The 20,837-nt window shown below is 38.9% G+C and overlaps 1 protein-coding gene across 1 annotated transcript; it reads left to right on the forward strand.

The window, feature by feature from the left end:
* Positions 1–97: 97 nt before the first annotated feature.
* On the forward strand, positions 98–20,645 carry LOC124146686. Its single transcript, XM_046517103.2, has 14 exons — positions 98–211; positions 1,359–1,621; positions 2,061–2,215; positions 3,002–3,086; positions 8,337–8,469; positions 10,262–10,320; positions 10,937–11,174; positions 12,118–12,188; positions 13,926–14,063; positions 14,562–14,910; positions 15,128–15,242; positions 17,204–17,305; positions 17,772–17,861; positions 18,765–20,645. Exons 2-14 carry the CDS (start codon positions 1,361–1,363, stop codon positions 18,964–18,966), a joined length of 1,998 nt encoding a protein of 665 aa, XP_046373059.2. The 5' UTR covers positions 98–211; positions 1,359–1,360; the 3' UTR covers positions 18,967–20,645.
* Positions 20,646–20,837: the final 192 nt, after the last annotated feature.

Below are 20,837 nucleotides of genomic sequence, written 5' to 3' on the forward strand. Positions count from 1 at the left end.
TTATTCATATTTCTTGGGCCCATTAATTTAACAGGAACGGAATGCAGGCATTCATACATTTTATAATCTTTTGACCTAATTAAACAGGTGCGTGCCTGCGATATGACGTCATGAAAGAATGCACGCGCGAACTTTTAATCTCTTTGGTGCTACGTGGGTTGAGAAATATGTGAAATCATGTCGCTTTATTGATTTCACAGGCTTCATACAGGTATGCTTATATATGAAATATATAACGTGCATCAGTTTGGTGTAATGAAATAACATACATGCATAAAACGTAAGCAAACGAACTGACTTTGATACCTTATTTGTTGACCTTTGGGAACTTGAAACATGCAACTTTATGCAACAAGCAATGTGGCCTATTTGATCAAAGTAGTATCTCATTAATCATGTTAATAGATGAGAAGTTTGTACAGATCACAAGTGTATCGTGTTTCTCTTGGGGTTGGGGTGGTGAACACTGCATACTAGCCTACTTTGTTATCAAATAATATTAGGTCCTATTAGGGCTGGGACGGGTTACTCAGGTACCCGGGTACTGAGTAGGACCCGGGTACCCACAGGACTACCCGGACCTGTGGTTAGTCACGTACTATATTGTTTAATGACAAAAAATATCAAGAACTCTATGGTTACACTACAAGTCACTAATGTTCGCATTTCCTTCTGACTATGCACCAATTTCTTCTGATTTTTCATATGGTTGAATAAAGATATAACTTAATTCGGCTTCAGTGTATGAATGACCAGATTGTTTAATACATGTATCTTAATACGTTTTGCCATGGCTATGCTAAAAATGTTCCCAATCGGACATGTTGAGACCTCTCCTGAGACCAACAGCGGGTACCCGGGTAGGGTCGGGTAATAGGGGGGTGGGTACCCAGGTAGTAAATTTGGACTCGTCCCAGCCCTAGGTCCTATACATGTAATACTAAATAGTGACTGTAGCTTAATGGGAATGAATGCTGTATTGTGTCTCATCGACTAAAACGTGTGGGAGGGGTGTTGGATGAAAGGACAGTGATTCCTGTTGTTTGTGTTTGAAGTTAAGAATGAAACTCAAGGGGTCCTTGTTTAGCAACAAAACAAATTCTCTGAGTCCTGTGATTGGATCTAACCACAGACCTGATTCGGCCTAGTTGGACACCTTGCCCATGTGATGGAAGAGGTTAAACCTGTCAGCCAGGATTTCAGCTGTTGCATGTCTCCATGCTCTGGTACACTTGCAATAACCAGGATACTTAACATTCAATATTTGGGTCCACACATGACAAATAACACTTTTCTTCTCACAAATATATCCCCAGAGCAAGACAAATATAATTATGTTAGAGCTGTTTGTATTTCAGATATGGATGAAAGGTTCATTTATATCCCCCCACAAAGTCCCACACCTTCCTCTCCTGACGATATTGATGAGGAACAATGTTTGTTTGATGACCTGCCCTTCCCAGCATATGGGAAGGAGGAGGAAGTTGAAGACACAGCCTCACAGATTGATGCAGCCACACAAGCTTCTATCAGCCACTGGCCTCCAGATATTAAGTCTGAGAAAACAGTAGCATCAGAGGTTATTGTAGATAAAGTATATTTCAACTCGGGAGAGAAGAAGGTATATATAAAAAAATCACTCTGTGATTGGTACCATTTGTATCATTCTCCTCCTGCAAATATTTATCTAGGATATCATACTAAGTACCAATGGCAGTCAAAAAGGAACAAATTGTAATAATATTCCTAACTGGCATTTATGAACTTGTTATATTCTTTATTTAAGATGTATTTTAACTTTAAAGCTTCTTCGTCTTCATAGGTCCTGTTATCAGTGAGCTACAAGACACAGAGACCAAGCCATTATATTTGTGATCACAACCACATTAATAGGCACACCCTTTGTCGTTGTCATTTTTTGCAATCAATAATCTGTGTCCCCTGGAACTCTGAAGCATTAATCTTCGATATGTACCATCTTGACATACTCACTGACTAAATTAGTTATTATTGAAACTGCACTAATCAGTGCATATTGCATTGTTTGTTTTTGCTAAAAGGTATCATGGCCGTCAACCAGAGAGTTTTACTACTTTTTGCCCCAAAATACTGATGAGGCATCTCCATGTAGCAGACGCAGAACAAACTCGTCTAAAAAGAACAGAACTCCTCGTACTGCTCTCAAAATGATGGAGAGACACAGAGAAAATGAAAGGTATGCAAATGCTGCTGGAATGTGATGTAAATTCTTTCATTAAGTGTTACATATATTTACTTATGACATGCTGTTAATCACATATTGAATAATTTGGAAATATATGATGGCATACTTTTAGATATATAAAATAATACTATCATTCCCTGAGCAGGGGATTTATAAAAGTGTTAGAAATTAACATGAAAACTTCATTATCAAATTGATGCTATCTTAAACTACCTAATGAAACTATCTCCATACTGATTAATACCGTGACACATTCACTGCCACAGCTTTCTTTGAAGTTAAATTTGTGTTACAAAATGCAAAAAAAAATGCCAATCAAATGATGCCTTTGTGAGAGAAACTATGTTCTGAAGCAAAAGTACTGAATTTGTCAAGGTTATTAATCAAAATAGCATGGAGACAACAGTCATACACTGGTTCATGTGGAGCACAGAGCATTCATAGACTCATTGTTATCTTCATTGTTATACATGAATAATGGTTCTATTGTCATAGAGTATCAGTCCTAAATGACAGAAAACAAGCTCTTCCTTCTTGCACACAGATACACTTGGAATGTACTAACTTGCTTAATAGTATAGGTAGGCTTCAATTATTTTATAGACCTCTTATTAAGTTTTGCTGTATTTGGATAATGTGTTCCCAAAACAGTGAGTTCTGAAAAAATGATAATGGTCAGCACCTTAAATTATGGTAGGTCATGTAATTGAAACCACATATCTTTTTATTAGGCCTCAACAATGCTGTTGACTTTATGCATTATGTAAAATGCTTCAGGACTCGGCATCATAACTTGAATGACAGTCTGAGTGAAATCTGCAAAGATGTTCCTGGATCCTCACAGGATGGGAGGGAAACAAAGGTGATCAGTCATTCTGCATGCCACGACATATGTAAATTGTTTGATAGGCATTACTTAGAAGTTGACGGATGACAAGATAGATGTAGTGTATTGGCCTAAGTATTTCTTCAGTAACTAGTACGTAATGATAACAAGATGCCTTTTTGGTTAATGCCTGTTTACTTGGGAACCCACGATGACAATGACAAGCAGATGTCGCCAGTGATGTCACTTCGACATGTGATGTCACATCCGAATTGTCAGTGCGCGAAGGTGCACATGCACCATGTAAACAACACAACACTACACTCCTCCCTGTTTAGAATATACAACACAACCTCGAACAAGTTTAAGCTACACTAGGAGGAGGAAATGCGAAAAAGTCAAAATGCGAGAATGCAAAAAAGTCACAATGCGGGAAAGTCACAAATCAAGTCTTTTAGGAGGTAGGCGAAGTCATTGTGAACGTCGCATCATCATGGATGGCGCTGGTGTGGTGTTGGGGAAAGACATCTCACTTGATGGTGCATTGTCGTTTGGAGTCATTGTTGTCTCAGTGGTGGATGGCGGTGTTGCAGGCTGCTGAGGCATGGTCTGTGATGTCTCAGGAAAAGTAGACTTTGTAGTCTGCAAAGTTGTTGGTAACAGCATTTCTCTTCTGTGAAGGATGTCTGCACTACCTGAATCATTGTTAGGAGCCACAATAATGTGATCAATATGCACATGACTGGGGTGATTGTCAATGTCAACAATGTAAGCAAGGGGACTTGTTTGGACCTCTAAATCTTCTGACGGCTACTCTTTGTCCAGGTTCAAACTGTCTCAAGGTAGGGTTTCCACCATCATGTGTTATCTTCTGGCCTATTTGTTTCTTTGTAACATGTTGTCTTAGATTTGGCTGAAGCAAGTCAAGTCTTGTTCTGATTTTTTCTCTTCATTAGCAGTTCTGTCGGAGTTCTTCCAGTGACTGTGTGAGGAGTAGTTCTGTACACAATCAACATATTTGCTAACTGTCTCTGGGGATCAGATTCTTCTGAAGTTTTGAGGTGCATCTTCAATACCTGAACAAATCTCTCCGCTGCACCCTTGGTTGCAGGGTGATACGGAGCACCGCGCAGGTGATTAATTCCATTCATCTTCATAAAAGTGGTGAATTCTTCTGAGGTGAATTGTGGGCCATTGTCAGATACTAACTGTTCTGGTGTGCCATGTGTAGCAAAGATATGTCGCAGAGTTTCAACTGTCTTGCTTGTGGTTGTTGAATTCATCAGGTACACTTCTGGCCATTTGGAATAGGCATCGATTAGAATGAAGTAATTTCGTCCTTTGTATTCGGCAAAATCATTGTGAACTCTTTCCCAGGGTTGTGATGGCAATGGCCATTCATGCAGTGGTGCGGGATTTGGTCATGTTTCTCACAGATGTACAAATTTCACAGGATTTAACAGCCTTCTCGATGTCTGAATCAAGTGACGGCCACCAAACATAACTTCTTGATACTCCTTTCATCCTGACAATGCCAATGTGTTGGAATGAAGTTCTTTGAGTACTCTCAGCTGAAGTGAGGATGGTATGATCACGCGGAGTCCCCATAGTACAACACCTTGTTCTATTGACAGTTCATTTCTTCTTGCAAAGAATGGCAGTAGGTCTGGATTGGTCACACTTGCAGGCCATCCCTCCAGTGTGAAAGCATAGACTCGCGATAGAGTTCGGTCCTTTCTGGTTGCGCTTTCAATGATTTTGGCTGTGACTGGTAGGGTATCAAGGTGGGAAAAGTTGAATACAACGTCTTCTTCATCTTGAATGTTTTCTTCTTGTAGTGGTAATCGAGAAAGCATATCCGCATTGAAATGTTGATCAGTGGTTCTTAATTCAATGTTGTATTGGTAAGCTGCTAGGATTAATGCCCATCTCTGCATACGAGCTGCTGCCATAGTTGGTACACCTTTCTTGGGTCCCAGAATTGAGAGAAGAGGCTTGTGATCTGTCCCTAAGGTAAATGAGTGGCCATAGAGACATTCGTGGAATTTCTTCACTCCATATATCAGGGAAAGTGCTTCCTTCTCAATCTGGGCATAATTTCTTTCGCTGTTTGACAGTGTTCTTGATGCAAATGCAAGTGGTTGTTCAGTTCCATCGTCCATAATGTGTGAGATAACTGCACCTAGTCCATAATTGGATGCATCGCATGCCAACTTGATTTTCTTCTTTGGGTCATGATGTGTCAACACTTCGGCTGAAGACAAGGCTTGTTTTGCTCGGTTAAAAGCTTTCTGACATTGTGGTGTCCAGATCCACTCAGTGTTTTCCTTTAGCAGATTGTTGAGTGTATAAATCATCGTCGATAGGTTGGAGATAAAATGTTCATAGTATTGCAGCATTCCGAGGAACGATCTGAGCTGGGTTCTGTTTGTTGGTTCTGGAGCTCGGGTTATAGCTTCAACCTTCTCTTGAACTGTATGAAATCCATTTCGATCGATCACATGACCCAAATACTCAATTTTGGGTTGTGCAAACTGGCATTTTCTTTTGCAAACCCTAATTCCAAAGTGTTCTAATCTCTCAAGGACTTGGTCAAGAAGTTGAACATGTTCTGTTGTCTTCCCTCCTACTTCTATGTCATCTTGAAAGGAGACAGTTCTAGGTATACCTTGCAGGATCTGTTCCATGATTTGTTGAAATATTGCTTGACAACTAGCGATGCCAAAGGGCAGTCGATTGTAACAGTAAAGTCCTTTGTGGGTGTTGATTACAAGCAACTTCTTGGTTACTTCACTTACCAGGACTTGGTGATACGCTTTTGTCAGATCAATTTTCGAGAAGATTTCACTGCCTGCTAGAGTTGCAAACAAATCCGCCGCTTTTGGGAGGGGGTACTTTTCCACTTCAACCCACTGGTTTAAGGTAACTTTATAGTCCCCACAGATTCTCACATCGTTTGATTTCTTAGGAACGACAACAATGGGTGTTGCCCAATCACTTGAGTTGACTTTTAAAATCACTCAATCTTTCTCCAACCTGTCTAGTTCTTTCTCCACTTTCTCTCTCAGGGCATATGGCACTTGTCTTGCTTTCATGAATATTGGCCTGGCATTGGGTTTCACTGTGATTTTAGCTTCCTTTCCTTTCACTGTTCCTAATCCATCAGCAAAAATGCTTGCATGGTTCTTTAACACTGTTGCAACGGTTCAAACTGTCTCAGGGTAGGGTTTCCACCATCATGTGTTATCTTCTGGCCTATTTGTTTCTTTGTAACATGTTGTCTTAGATTTGGCTGGAGCAAGTCAAGTCCTCAGTTCACAAGGTACCACACTTCCGAGAATCCATTCTGTCCGATAACTTGGTTTCTGTAAAATCTATGTCCCGCGTTATTCCACATATTCGTCCAAGAACATTTCCTTGTGACTGTCTTATTCTTCAAAGTTTTTATCTCGTCGCTTGTTTTCTGAATGTCCCGCGTTATTCCACTTATTCGTCCAAGAACATTTTCTTGTGACTGTATTATTCTTCAAAGTTTTTATCTCGTCACTTGTTTTCTGAATGTCCCGCGTTATTCCACTTATTCGTCCAAAAACATTTTCTTGTGACTGTATTATTCTTCAAAGTTTTTATCTCGTCGCTTGTTTTCTGAATGTCCCGCGTTATTCCACTTATTCGTCCAAGAACATTTTCTTGTGACTGTATTATTCTTCAAAGTTTTTATCTCATCGCCAGATTGTAGTGTATTGGCCTAAGTATTTCTTCAGTAACTAGTACATAATGATAACGAGATGCCTTTTTTGTTAATGCCTGTTTACTTCAGAAACCACGATGACAATGACAAGCAGACGTCGCCAGTGACGTCACTTCGATATGTGATGTCACATCCGAATTGTCAGTGCGCGAATGTGCACGTGCACCATGTGAACAACACAACACTACAATAGACACAATTTTATGGATAACAACTTCTTTAATGCTGTGAAAAGTGACGTTTCGGTATAGATCCTTATACCGTTGTCAAGCAAGACTGAATAGTACAGAATATATATAGTAGGTGGAGGATTAACAATAGAGGATTAACAGTAACAACAATTGCATACATGAGTGGGATAACATTGGTAGGTGTTGACAACAAAGGGATGATGCTGTCACAACAAGATGGACAGAGAACACATAGGGACATCAAGCCAATAAACAAGATAAGTGATTATTGTTTGATGAGTTCATAGTAGGCGGATGGGATGAAATAGCCTTGTTCTCTGTTGGTTGATGGCTTGTGGCAGCGATTGTGGACTGCTTCTGTTAGTTTCCTTTAAGTGAAATCGTGGAGGTTGTTGGCAAGGATTTGGACGTTGTCCCAGTTGATGATGTGATTGGGACAGTTGCTGATATGGTCCAAGATGGCTGATTTGCGGTCGGATGTAATGGTGGAGGTTTTATGCTCTTTCATTCTGGTGTTGATTGGGCAGGATGTTTCACCTACGTAAGATTGTCGACAGTTGCAGTCAATTTTGTAAACTACACCTTTAGGCTCTTGGGGTTTGGTTGTGTTCCTGCCGGATCTTGTCACTACATATGTACTCATAACAATGTGGGATCTGGGGTAAACTTGGCGACTAAATGGATTGGGACGTTAAGCAGGGTGACTGTTGACTGCGTGTCATCATACTCTGATGGTGTGGGATGTTAGCATTTACTGAAAATATCAATCGCTGGTTTGTCTAGTGGTCCTGATTTGATTATTTACAGCTGGGGTGTATTGCTGGTTGGGGTGTTGAAATACAAACCAAAAAGCAGAAAATGTGAAGATGTAAAGTGATTAATATGTTAATTGCTGTATATGTATTAAAAAAAAAAAATATGTTTACAATTTCTAAAGGAAGTGGTTTGTGGCATTATGACAATAATTAAATCATTGTTATTATCATGTGACCAATAATAGTCACACTGTGTATCTTTGCCTGAAATAAATCACATCACAATAACAATATAATTAATGTGTATTTCTTTTGAAAACATTTTTGATGAACTTCTCTTTCACAGTGTTTTATTACAGTAAAACACATTAATTCATATTTGATCATTGTGGTTTTGTTTACCTGTTATCATAAGTTTACGTCACATTTAGATTCATAAGTGAAATGAAACTTGCGCCATTTATCCCAGTATTACTAAGCTATTGACTAATAACAATGATAAAGTTAACTGAACGTTCATAATAGTGCTTTCTAAATCATCATGGATAATTGTGAATTATTCAGAATACAAGCTTTTCTTTTGATACAGGTGGTGATGATGCAGAGAATTATCAGCTATGTGGCCTACCTGGAGAACACCATTGTCAAACTATGTTCCGAACTGGGTGTCCCCTACTCAAATTCAATGACATCATTAACGTTACAACTTCGCACTGAAATGGGTCAGTCAATATATTACTTGAAATACTGACAAGCTATAACAACCATGATTTTTCCATCCTCCATGTCTCCAACAGCAGATAATTTGAGAACCTGAGAAGTTCAGGAATGGATCCAGGGAGAGCCCTGGAGATGTAGAGGTTGTAGAGAAGTTCCCACTACTTCATGATTATTGTACTTAGAGCCAACAAAAGTGGGTGATTTGGCTCTGTGACTTGGCTGTCATTTTACCCCATTGACGGTGGATTTGCAGGCTGCCGTGATATAGCTGGAATACATCTTCCTGAGGCAAGGGAGTTAACTGTCTATTAAAGTCCAGCTTCCACACTTGCTGGGCTGGAATTTCCAGGCTCAATCATAGCGCCACCAGTGGCTATTACAAGTTATGTCCCTCATTCGTCCCTCCTATTGACCAATCACATTCCATCCCTCATATCACTTGCATTTGCTTCAAATAAAATGGCAGCATCCAGTCAAGATGATCTGATCGATAATCAAGATCTTTATTTTAATAAAACGGGTCTTACCCCGCAAAGTGCATCAAATCACTTGAGCACTTTGACAAAAAACATGAAAAGATTTGGAAAATATCTGTCAACGCCAAGTTGACAGTACACATGCTTTGCAAATCCAGTAGTCGACCGTAATCTGCACGTTGGAATCGGATGTCTAGTTCGTTACACGATTTTGATTGGACTATGCATAGACTCATTAGTCCAGCCAAACTGCAACTCTGAAATACCAGCCTAGTTTTGCAAAGGTGGAAACTGGACTTTTATAGTCAGTTAACGCCTTTGCCTTGGGAACATGGCTGGAATATTGTTGAATTCAGGGTATAACGATAAGCAAGTGTGTGTCATAACCGATTTCAAAAGTTGAAGTAGATTTAGAATTTTCACGAAGTCACGAAGTGAACAGTAACACCTGAGATGTCGCCATGTTTTGGTGGAGTGAGCATCCCCCGACACACACCCTTTGGATCCGCCAGTGGTCTAGATATTGTATGATTAATTTTTTTTCAGATGACATTGATTCTAAGGGAATGTGATATTGTTGACCCTCTTAAAATACTTGTCTGTTTTGTTGTCACTAAGAAACAATCAGAAATAACAAACTTTAGAAAGTTACATGGTGAGCTGATACTGAAAATGTTGAAAAAGATTTTATTGAATTGGTTTAGTGATACTTTGGTGAACATTTTCTATTCTCTTTTCTATCGAAGGTGGCTGGCATGTTCCCGAGTATTGAACTACAAATGTTTTGAACTGATTTTCGTGATTCACTTGAGTTTGTTTTATCCAGGTTTTACTGTAGGTCACCAAAGTAGAAAAGTTGTAAAACAGGATTTTTGCTAAGGTATTTTAAACATCAGTTAATGGGGTGTTTTCACAAGTGACATTACCCGTGAAGATCCAGGGTAGAATAGGTCTTCAGCTACCCATGCTTGCCCTAAAAGGTGACTTTGCTTGTTGTAAGAGGCTACTAACGGGATCGGGTGGTCAGGCTCACTGACTTGATTGATGCATGTCATCGATCCCAATTGCATGGATCAATGCACATGATATTAATCACTTGATTGTCTGGTCCAGACTCAATTATTTACAGACCGCAGTCATATAGCTGGAATATTCCTGAGTGCGGCTTTAAACAACAAACCAACCAACCAATCACAAGTGACATACTGCAGTGTCTTTACCCCACAAATGGACTGTAGATTGTTTATTAAAGGTTGTATTATTGGTCTCAATATGATCATTCAGTTGTATGTAGTTGTATGATCATTAATCGTTTCAGAAAACAGATCTGTTTACACTGACAAAGGAAACAAAAGTAGGAATGAAAGAGACTACATGGTATGTTTTTCTTGAATTGCAATATAAGGTCTAATGATGTCCTGAAACATTGAGGTAACAAAATAATTTGCAGTCTGTGACGTTTGCCACTGGTCTAAAGCCTAAGTCTAATAAAATTCTGTTCAGTCTTGTAAGCTCATATGATAACACTAAACTTTACTGAAGATGATGCCAAAAGCCATGTTTTTGGTGGTAGAATAAAAAAGTTTTTGTCACAGAGTAAATTTGTGTTTTAGTACAATCTGTGCCCAAACCTTTTTCAATCCACGCGCCTGAACTTTGCTCTTAGCATCATTTTCACTCGATTTTACTGTAAACATGTAGCATTTATTATCTGATTTTTCTAAACCAGACAGAATGTTACTAAACTCAGTCCTCGGAGTTTTGGTTGAAGTTGCAGACTGAATGTATCATGAAAGGACATACGGTACTTAAAATCCATTTTCTCAATATGAGGAAAAGTGATGTAAAAATTGTTGAGCATTTGGTTCTTCAAGAGCCCAAATAATTTTACAAAATATTTTAACATTTTTGCACTCCCAGTAATCTTTTTATTATGACCTGTTACTGTTGTTTCATATCTATCTCTCTGTATCATATTTTGATTTGTCAATAGAAAAAGACACCCCTGAATGACAAGCGCAGTTTGAGTCGGCGGTTGAAGCTGTCGTCTCCTACAGTAGACTCCACCAGCGACCACCAAGTGCCACAACACGTTCCCAGGGCAACAGAGAGCAAAGACTGCTCCCAGGATTCCACAGTGCCAACCTCCTCCTTTCTGCCTTTCTTCAATGACAATGCCGTCGCACCCTGGTTTGTCAACACGGAGCAGGAGGAGGAAGTTGTCAACTCATGTGAGGACTGTAATATCTCACTCAAATACAGTTTATGCTGGATGTGACGTCAGATGAAGCAAAGTATTCGATACAACCAAAACAATATTTATCCTTGAGAAGTGGTTTAAAGTGTATTACGTATAGAATTTGGGACGTAATTAACATAGTCATTGGGCAGCTTTATTATTAATGCTGACTCAAATCCTGGCTCCTGTGTGGAATAAAAAAAAATATAATGTCAAGACAGCTCAAATAAAATTGCAGGTGAAAGCATTAACTAAACGTTTCATCCATAACCAATCTGATAAAATAAGATCTTTAACACAGATATGAACCCTCTCTGCGTCCATAGAAGGTCGCATAGAACTTTCTCATCAGACAAACAGTCTAGGTTTTTAAATTCTCTGTATGAGTGAAGCATCCAGAGCAGCATATCTGATTTCTGTATCTCCGAAATCAATATAATCAAAGGGATCTGAATGCAAAAATATACAGCTGTGGTATTATATTGTTGTGGATATTTTATATATCATGTCTCTGACCACCAAAGCATCTACATCCAAAAGGATATACTGTTGTGTTCGGCGGCGGCTTTCTTTTGCTGACAGCGACTTTTCCGAATAAGGCCAAAAAGAAAAAAGAGATGTAGCTGACATGTGATTTGTTCGAGAATCCATGTATCCTTCATTTTGAATATGTGCTGAAAACTTGCTTAGGATTCACGTGATCTAATATAGAGGGTTTGTCAGATCTTCACATTGAGAGGATCCTATCATAGTAAAAGATCTGATTTCAATGAGACAAGATTTATCCAAAACAATTGTGTTTATTGTTAACTTGATCCAGAAATGTTTCATTTGATTTAATACATATAGCATGTTCTGAGAAATGAACTACATTCTGTAAAAGTTTTTGGTAAAAAAAAATGTTCTGTTTTTAACTCTTACAAATTTGTTTTTAGGTGAATATGACCCCTTCTTCAGTCAAGAAGTTGAAGCAAATGATTGTCTGAGGTTTTCTTCATCTTTGATGGTAAGGCATAGTTTGTATTTTTTCTGAGATTTGTGTGACCTGTACATCCTGCTTAGGTATGATACAAATTAGGGAAAAGAGATACATATACTACTTCCACTAAAAATTAGTGAGCGATTTAGTATTGTTTTACACCACTTAAGCAATATTCCAGCAATATCAAGCCGGGGGACACCAGAAATGTGCTTCACACATTGTACCCATGTGGGGAATCGAACCCGGGTTTTTCGACGTAATAAGAGAACACTTTAACCACTAGGCTATCCCGCTGCCCCCACTAAAAATTAGAATGGATATGCCACATTAGATATACATAATGATACATAATTAAGGATGCTGCAGTGACCATGAAGAAACATTGTCTTCACATATATATTTATAGATAAAGATAGATATACTCTTCAAAAAACAACAATGCAATATTGATATTTTGAGTCATTTAAAGCAAAATTAGTGGACCAAGAGGTGCAAAATGAAGAGGTTTAATGTGTTATAGTGTAGGTGACAAATTTCCTGGATCAAAATGATCACAACAAGGACATGAAAACCATTAGTCGGGAAACACGTACAATTCAGAAAAACGCACCCAGTGCATTAACAAAAGGGCCATGGAGCTGCACACACTCCACACTATGAATGGTATTAAAGTGCAGGGTTTTTGATTGCCTGGCATCTGCGTCACTCGAACAGTGACAGTTCAACATGCCAAGATTGCAGGCAGGGGAATCCCGATCAGCTGTACCAGGGTTTCCAATGTAGCGCCCAGCACCATCACAAGGCTATGGGATCGGTTTCAACAGCATGGGTTAAGGTCGGGACGACCAAGAGTAACCACACCCGCCCAAGATCGCTACATACGACTGAGCCACCTACGTTTAAGAGCAGCAGATCTTAGAGCAAGACATCCTGTTCGACTCATCATATTGAGTCAACAACATCATCAACAAAATCTGCATTGGTGTCGACAACAAAGGGTATAGCCTCAACTGTGATGGAGAGATGTCTTGTTCAGTGACGAATCAAGATTTCTCCTCCGTCGAGGGGATGGAAGAGCACGGGTCAACAGACATCTGGGAGAACGTTATGCTGGAAAGTGCGCACTGGAAGTGGACAGGTTTGATTGGGGTAGCATTATGATGTGGGCGGCTATCTCTCATGGCAGGACAGGTTTGGTCCCTATCCAGGGCAATCTTACTGCTCAACAATACATCAACGAAATTTTCCTATCGCACATCCTCCCCTGGCCCTCCAGATCCCGGGATTTGAACGCGATAGAGCACCTGTGGGATGAATTGGATAGACGGCTACGCCGACATCAACCACAACCCCAGAAGCTGCAGCAGTTGGCTTTTGCGTTGAAGGGCGAGTCACAGTGAACTACCATTACCCAGGATGTAATTCGCATACTCGTCTCTTCCATTGGCAGGAGATGTCAGGTCGCTACCGATTCCAACTGGGGACATAAGCGTTATTGATGGTAGCTGACCTTCACCTTTGACTTTTCCTATGTACCGATAACTGATATGACTACAATCACCAGGTGTTCTCTCCACAACATTTGGCTCAATACCTTGTATAGTTCCTTGTATAAATGTATTTTCCTACCTCACACAAATCTAGCTTAGCGTTTCTTTTCTTTTTTTGAAGAGTATAGATAGAGTTTGAGTTAATGCGGTGGCAAGCACTCGCTCACTCACTCACTCACTCGCTCAATTGATTCTCCTGAAACTGTTACAGGAGCCGAGGTCGCCCCAGCTACCTGCACGCTACTTAAGCCACGTTGTCCCGACCTCCTTGAGTCTCCTGTCCAGCCCTGACCACAGGGAAGGCAACAAGGAGAACACAACAACCTTCAACCTCGGGGGCAACATCATGGCAAGTATATACGTGTGACAGGACCCCATGCTCACAGCAGGAGCTGGCAAAATGTGGGACACTATGTTAACCTGGTTAATTGTGTGTCATTGTATGGGTCACTACTCAGGCTGTCCGCTACGAGTTCTAGATTTGAATTTTCATATAGATTCTTGTTATAGAATTAGAATATTGCCTACTGTGACATAAACAGCTTTCACTCATTCAGCTTTCATAAGACAATATAATCAATGTTCATGAATCTTCTTCCCACGAAAGCAAATACTAGTACACTGGCAAAACCACCAATGTCAGAACATTTTAGTTTTCTTTTGACGCAAAAAGAGTGATATTTATAAATAATTTACCAATGGGAAGCATAAATATAGGCCCAGATCAGTTAAACAGGTAGAGTATTCTTTTTCTCAATTCAACTAAATTCATTTTTCTGCATCATTATCAGCATGTGTAATTTACCTGTTTAAATTTTGCTTTGAAAGTAATCGTCTTATTTTCAAGAATATTGGCCAAGTTGATTGGTGCAGAAGTGAGCGAGACACAAGCTTCGACCCTGACCTGCCACATTCTCAAGCTGTCTCCCCTGACAACGTTTTGCAGACCATCCAGATCCCCTCCTCCTCCTCGGCCTTCCTCTCTCCCCAGCAGTCTTCTCTTGCCTCCAAGTTGGACCCACTCACTCCAGGCAGTAGGAAGAACAAACGGAAGCAGTATACACCCAAACGATCTCCATTTAATAACTTAAATATTAACTCAGCTGATACAGGGAATCAGCATTATTTTGATGTTGAGGATGATGAACGTTTTCAAATGGAGCCTATTAATTGTGAAGTGGATGCTATTGGAAATGGTACGATGATTTTCATTTACCATAGGCCATAATCATAATGTATGCTTTAGTTATTATTGATGGATCATATCTGTATATAAAAACACTTGTTTTGTCAATGTTGATTAAGAATTACATGTGATCATACAAATGTAGAAAATATTTTGAGTTGATAATTTCTAAAAAAAATTGCATATACTTATTGGAGCAGGGCACTGACATTGACCTTTCACTACAGAGGACCCTGAAGACGTTTCCCTCCAGAGTCTCGGCCTGACTCGCAGCCAGAAGTCCCAGATTGCCCAGCTTCAGTCTCAGAGATACAGGCCTGCCTCGTCAACCTCATCAGAGGGGTAGGTAGACTGTGTTCAAAATGTCAGAATGTTGGGCCCCTTACAGCACTATTTGTGCTGTATCGATGACTGTCTCATGTTTTCACTTGGATGGTCAACCACCGTGTCCTGACTGACTGTCATCATTGTTTCCTGGTATGATTACTTCCTGATGATGGACCATCATTGATTCGTCTGGTGCAAGATATATTTACAGACAGCCTAGATCTAGCTGTTATATTATGACTACAGCATACATTAATCTGAGCAAGCAGTATTGTAATGTGTAATTAGCTTGTCCACTGAAGCCACTTAGGAGGATGGGGGCAGTGTTCTAAGCAGGGGTCCGGAAAATTTAAAATCCCAATCGGACATTTGCATTTAGGCCACGCCCCCTTCAAATAGCGTATTTTAGTACAACTTTTCACACACATTACAAGTTTACGTATTCATAATATGATGAATTATGAATTGTTTCAATTTAAATTTTTAATTCACAGGACAATTAATAACAAATAATATCATTTTAGATTTACATGGAAAACATACGTTTGTTTCTGTTATAATAACGATCTGTTAACGTAGTGAACGGTCTAATTAATATTCATGAGTTATATTCATGAGTCTGCTCAAGTGTACGCGTTGTAACATTTGGATCGAGACTATTATCCCATATTTGGTTATCACGTGACCTCACGGGAAAAGTTTTTTTTAAACTAAAGATTTTTTTAAAAACAAGACAGATAATTTAATCACAAATACTAAAATATCGTTGATAGCAATAGTTATTTGAATACTTTTTTCATCTATACTTAATTATTGACCATAAAAAAATTGGATATCGATCGTCCGAGAAAGCAAAATGGCGGTCAATCAAGATTCAATATACGACTAGCTACTGAAAAACAATAAAATCTGCAAATCCTCATTGTATGTCAACCAAGTGAAAGTCGTTAGCCATGACTTACAAAATGATCGTCCAGACTTTGAGGGTTTGGCAGATCCGCTCGACTGATCTGCATCGGTCGACTGGCTGTCGTCACGCTTTCGCTTCTTGTCTGAGGTTACGTATTGTAGCATTGTGAGGATAATGAGGTACATCGATGATGCAAGGTATTAATGTACAGTTGTAAACACCTTTCACTCAAATTAACAAGATGTTCTCAGTAATTAATCCTCGATTAATCAGTGTCAACTCAGTTTATTGCCTATTACAGTGATTGATTGATTGGACTATCGTGTAGGTACGATGTATTTACAGCAATCAAAACAAACAAAGCTTGTCAGTGTAGTTAATCTTCATTGTGTTGCAACTGCAGACAGAAACTGCTCAGTCCTAACTGTTGATCATGTCCGGTCAAAATTTAAGAATGTCCGGACAATACTTTTTAAAATGTCCGGTAAGCAATATTTTAAAACGGACATTTGAGATTCCCAATCGGACATGTCCGGCGCATATGACGGTTTCCGGACCCCTGGTTCTAAGATTCCTGAACCCGCTGCATCCCTCAGCTGCCAAGGTCTGCTGGTTGTGGGTTCGAGTCCCCGACATTTTTGTTGTCCCCCGCTGTGATATTGCTGGAATATTGCTAAAAGCGGCGTAAAACCATGCTCGCTCGCTCACTCACGAACGAACGAATTCACGAACGAATTTACAAACTCACGAACGAACGACCCAGATGTACAGTTGATATGCTCCTAATCCAAGGTCTGTCAGCACCATACCCCCTACTGGAGTCTTTTGGGGCTTTCGTCCCACATTGACCTGACACATTATGATATAACATCAGTGGTTTAAAAAACCTTTCATGTTAAGTTTCATAACCAGTACAGGTTAATGTTGAAGTGTTTGCTTTTATCTTGTTGATGGAGTGATGTTATTTCATCTTTACTCCCTTTGCACCCAATAGAATAGAGCATGCTTGAAAAGGTACCTTTTTCTGTGGCTGTTTATGTTTCATCTAAAATGTTTTCTTCTGCAGATCAAGGGATGTGACAAAGTCGGGTAAAACTGATCTGCGGAAAACTTCCTGGATGAATGGATTCATGATGTTCAGCAGATTGAACAGAAGAACATTCATTAAGTATGAAAACCATATTTCGGCCACATATGAAGGTTGAAAAAGCTTGAAAATAAGATATATTTAATATAATTGTATAATGAGAATGTTTTCAGATGCTGTACAATTTGATACCTTACCTGAAATGGCCAATTTTGAGAAGCTCTTAATGTTTCATTTATGATATATTTTCAAGCACAAAAAAACAATTATCAATTATGTTAACATTTGATATAGTTATATAGTAGATATTATCTGTAACAAAGTTCTGTATATCTTGACCATTACTTGAGGCTTGAAAACATGTATTTTTAATTTCCTTTAAGAAGGCATTAAATGTAATACCGGGTAACCTAATTTCATCTCATATGTTAGTTGTAAAGAAATCAGTATTTAAAAAAATAGGGTTTTAATTTTGTTTTTGTGACTTTTGCTTGTCAGAGTTCTCTGTGTTGTGGAATGTTTGTGATTGAACTGGTTTCATGTACAGTGCCAACCCTGGAGTTCACACATCCAACATCAGCAAGATAATGGGGCATGCTTGGAGGACCATGGCCCCCGAAGAACAGGCTCCATACAGGTAAGATAATCTCCTACACCACTGATTCCACTGAAACCTTGGATATCAAAGACGTGCATACATACAGGTAAGATAATCTCCTACACCACTGATTCCTTTGAAACCTTGGATATCAAAGACGTGCATACATAACTGTGTAATCATTACTAGCGTTTAGTCTAATATTTTGGTATGAGACATTTGGCACCAGAATTTGGTTCTTTCATCATGTTTTTAAAAGGGAAAAAGGTGCTTTCACCTGAACAATTATTTGAATGAGAGTAAGCTCATTAGTAAAATACAACTACCTCAGCTCATTTTTTATTAGTTGTTTATGTTTGTTTGTTAAATGCCTCACTCAGCAGTACCCCAGCTACATGACCAAGGTCGGTGAATATTCAAGCCTGGAACTTAAAAATCAGCATTTTACATCATGAGCATCAATCTATGCAATTGGGATATAATAACATGCATCAACCAAGTCAGGGAGCCTGACCACCTGATTCTGTTACTCGCCACTTATGACAAGCATGGGTTGCTGAAGACCAATTGTAACCAAGATCTTCACAGTGGAGTTGTTTATGTAATATAACTAGATATGTTTAGAAAACAAACAGTCTAATAGACTGAAGCAGCCATGGCTAAGTCAGCTGCATTTTAGGAGATCCTACAGTGATAGAAATTAACCTGAAATGTTTACCAGCAACTCTAGTGATAACATATAAGGGCATTGGGGTCACACTGGGACAACCTGAAAATCTACTATCGTTTGCATACTTTTAACATTAGATGAACAGACTCAGGCAAGCAGGTTTGTGCCTCATTCTATCACTGTCCGAAATACTACATGTAGCTCCTGAATATTCCTGATAAAACATTGTTGATGTTGACTGGTAGCCAGTGTTTATTGTGATACTGTTTCAGGGAAAAGGCTAGACTGTGTGCCAAGGAGCTGCAGAAACAGCAGATGCTGCCAGCTGACTTCACCACACCTGCCAACTTCACTGCCACGCCCACCAACTTCACCCCCACCGAGACCATCTCAAGCACGCAGGACAAGTGTGGCTTCTTCAACTCGGACAATTCCTCTGGGTCCTATGTCTCTCTGCATTTGGACGATTCCTAGATCATAGTGGAAAAGTGTCATTCTGGAACTTTAAAACAGAGGACAATTGTAAAAAAAAACCAATGTTATCTTCTAGTAACAAAAATGTGATGAACATGGAACAGTGAGACAAGATATGAGTGAAATGTGATTTCAATGAACATTTTTATGCTGGATGAGGGTGGATTTCCCCAGTTCCTGACATTCATAACAAAACAACATTCCAACAACTTCTGACCATAAAATCAGCATTTTAAAAATTACACTTTTAATTCTTAGGTCCACAATGTATGTTGACATTTATCTGCATGACCTTCAGTTAACGCCAAGCTGCATCATGACATATTTGCCTTGACACAAGATAAAATTAGTATGACTGGAAAATGTATCATGTAATATTACAATATTAATCAAGATATCATTTTCAGGATGAATACAAGTGTGTCAAAGTTGTGCAAATATCTTTCCTTAATAGTTTAAAACTTTCCCTGTTTATGTGTACTTAAATGATATGATCGTCATGTATTTGTTCACATGATACATGCTCAGTAAACAGCATTCCATTTCAGTTTAAATGAACAAAAATACATGTATACATACATACACATGTGTGCGAGCGCACACGCACACGCACACGCACACACACACACACACACACACACCAAAAAGATCCGTCAGTTCGTTATAAGCGTGTCTGTTATAAACGTAGTTTACTGTAATATCATAAGATCAGTCGTCTTAGTTTCATTATGTTGTGTACACACCCAGTATTTAATTTATTTGTATTTTCTCTGTATTCATGTGTTTAAATCCCATTAGTTTCATACAATAATGTACATCAGTAGGTTATGTACGCCGGGATATAACTGGAATACTGTTAAAAACGGCGTTAAACCCAACTCACTCACTCACCAGTAGGTTATGTATGCAGTTCATACTCAACAGATTAACATATAGTTGCATTTGGTACAATATGATTGTTACAAGCCAATTTATACATAATACCTCATAAAGATGATACAAGTACAGATATGTTTAATTGTCAATTATTAAAATTGTTATGTGTAGTAGTAAGTCAGTTATCATCTTCTAACTAATCATGCCAATGTACTGTGAAGTCTGTGAGGCAATTTGTCAATGTTTATACGTTATATGGTTTTGACTCCTAATATACTATCAAATGAATATTTGTCACAATATCTGTGAACAAAATGATTACTCACTCAATTGAATTGAAAAATATATGCATTGATATGCATCCATGATTTTTAGCAATAAACAATTATGAAGTTTTATCATAGCTCAATGAAATATAAGGTATAATACACTGTACTGTTTCTGCACATTCTATGTTGGATCCATCTTCAAGGGAGTTAACTGACTGTAAAAGTCCAGTTTCCACCCTTGCCGAACTTGGCTGGAAAAATGGAGTTTTATTTTGGCTGGACTAAGGAAACCATGCTTAGTCCAATCAAATCACGTAACAAAATCTACATCCAGTTCGTAAACTGACGTGAGGATTTTGGTCCATTGCAGTATTTGCAAAGCATGTGTACCGACAACTTAGTGTCAACAGATAGTTTCCAAATCTTTTCATGTTCTTAATGATGGTGCTCACATGATTTGATGCACTTCTCGAAGTAAGACCCTTTTTTTTTTACAATATAGATCTTGATTATCGATCAGATCGTCTTGATTGGCGCCATTTTAATTTCAAGCAAATGCAAGTGATGTGAGAGGTGGAATCTGATTGGTCAATAGGAGGGAGATAGAAGGGACATAACTTGTAATAGCCACTGGTGGTGCTACGATCAAGCCCAGAATTTCCAGCCCTGTTCGGCAAGGGTTAAAACTGGAGTTTTACAGTCAGTTAACTCCATTGCCTCGGGAAG

The sequence above is a fragment of the Haliotis rufescens genome, unplaced genomic scaffold (genome assembly GCF_023055435.1).
Source record: "Haliotis rufescens isolate VD_foot unplaced genomic scaffold, xgHalRufe1.0.p SCAF_3, whole genome shotgun sequence".
Taxonomy (NCBI): Eukaryota; Metazoa; Mollusca; class Gastropoda; order Lepetellida; family Haliotidae; genus Haliotis; species Haliotis rufescens.

Excerpts from the sequence above, each read along its gene's own strand:
- LOC124146686 (XM_046517103.2), top strand. The coding sequence starts at position 1,361 with ATGGATGAAAGGTTCATTTATATCCCCCCACAAAGTCCCACACCTTCC. Across the intron at positions 10,321-10,936 it reads GGAATGAAAGAGACTACATG|AAAAAGACACCCCTGAATGA; the intron begins GTATGTTTTTCT and ends ATTTGTCAATAG. Across the intron at positions 14,064-14,561 it reads ACCTCGGGGGCAACATCATG|AATATTGGCCAAGTTGATTG; the intron begins GCAAGTATATAC and ends CTTATTTTCAAG.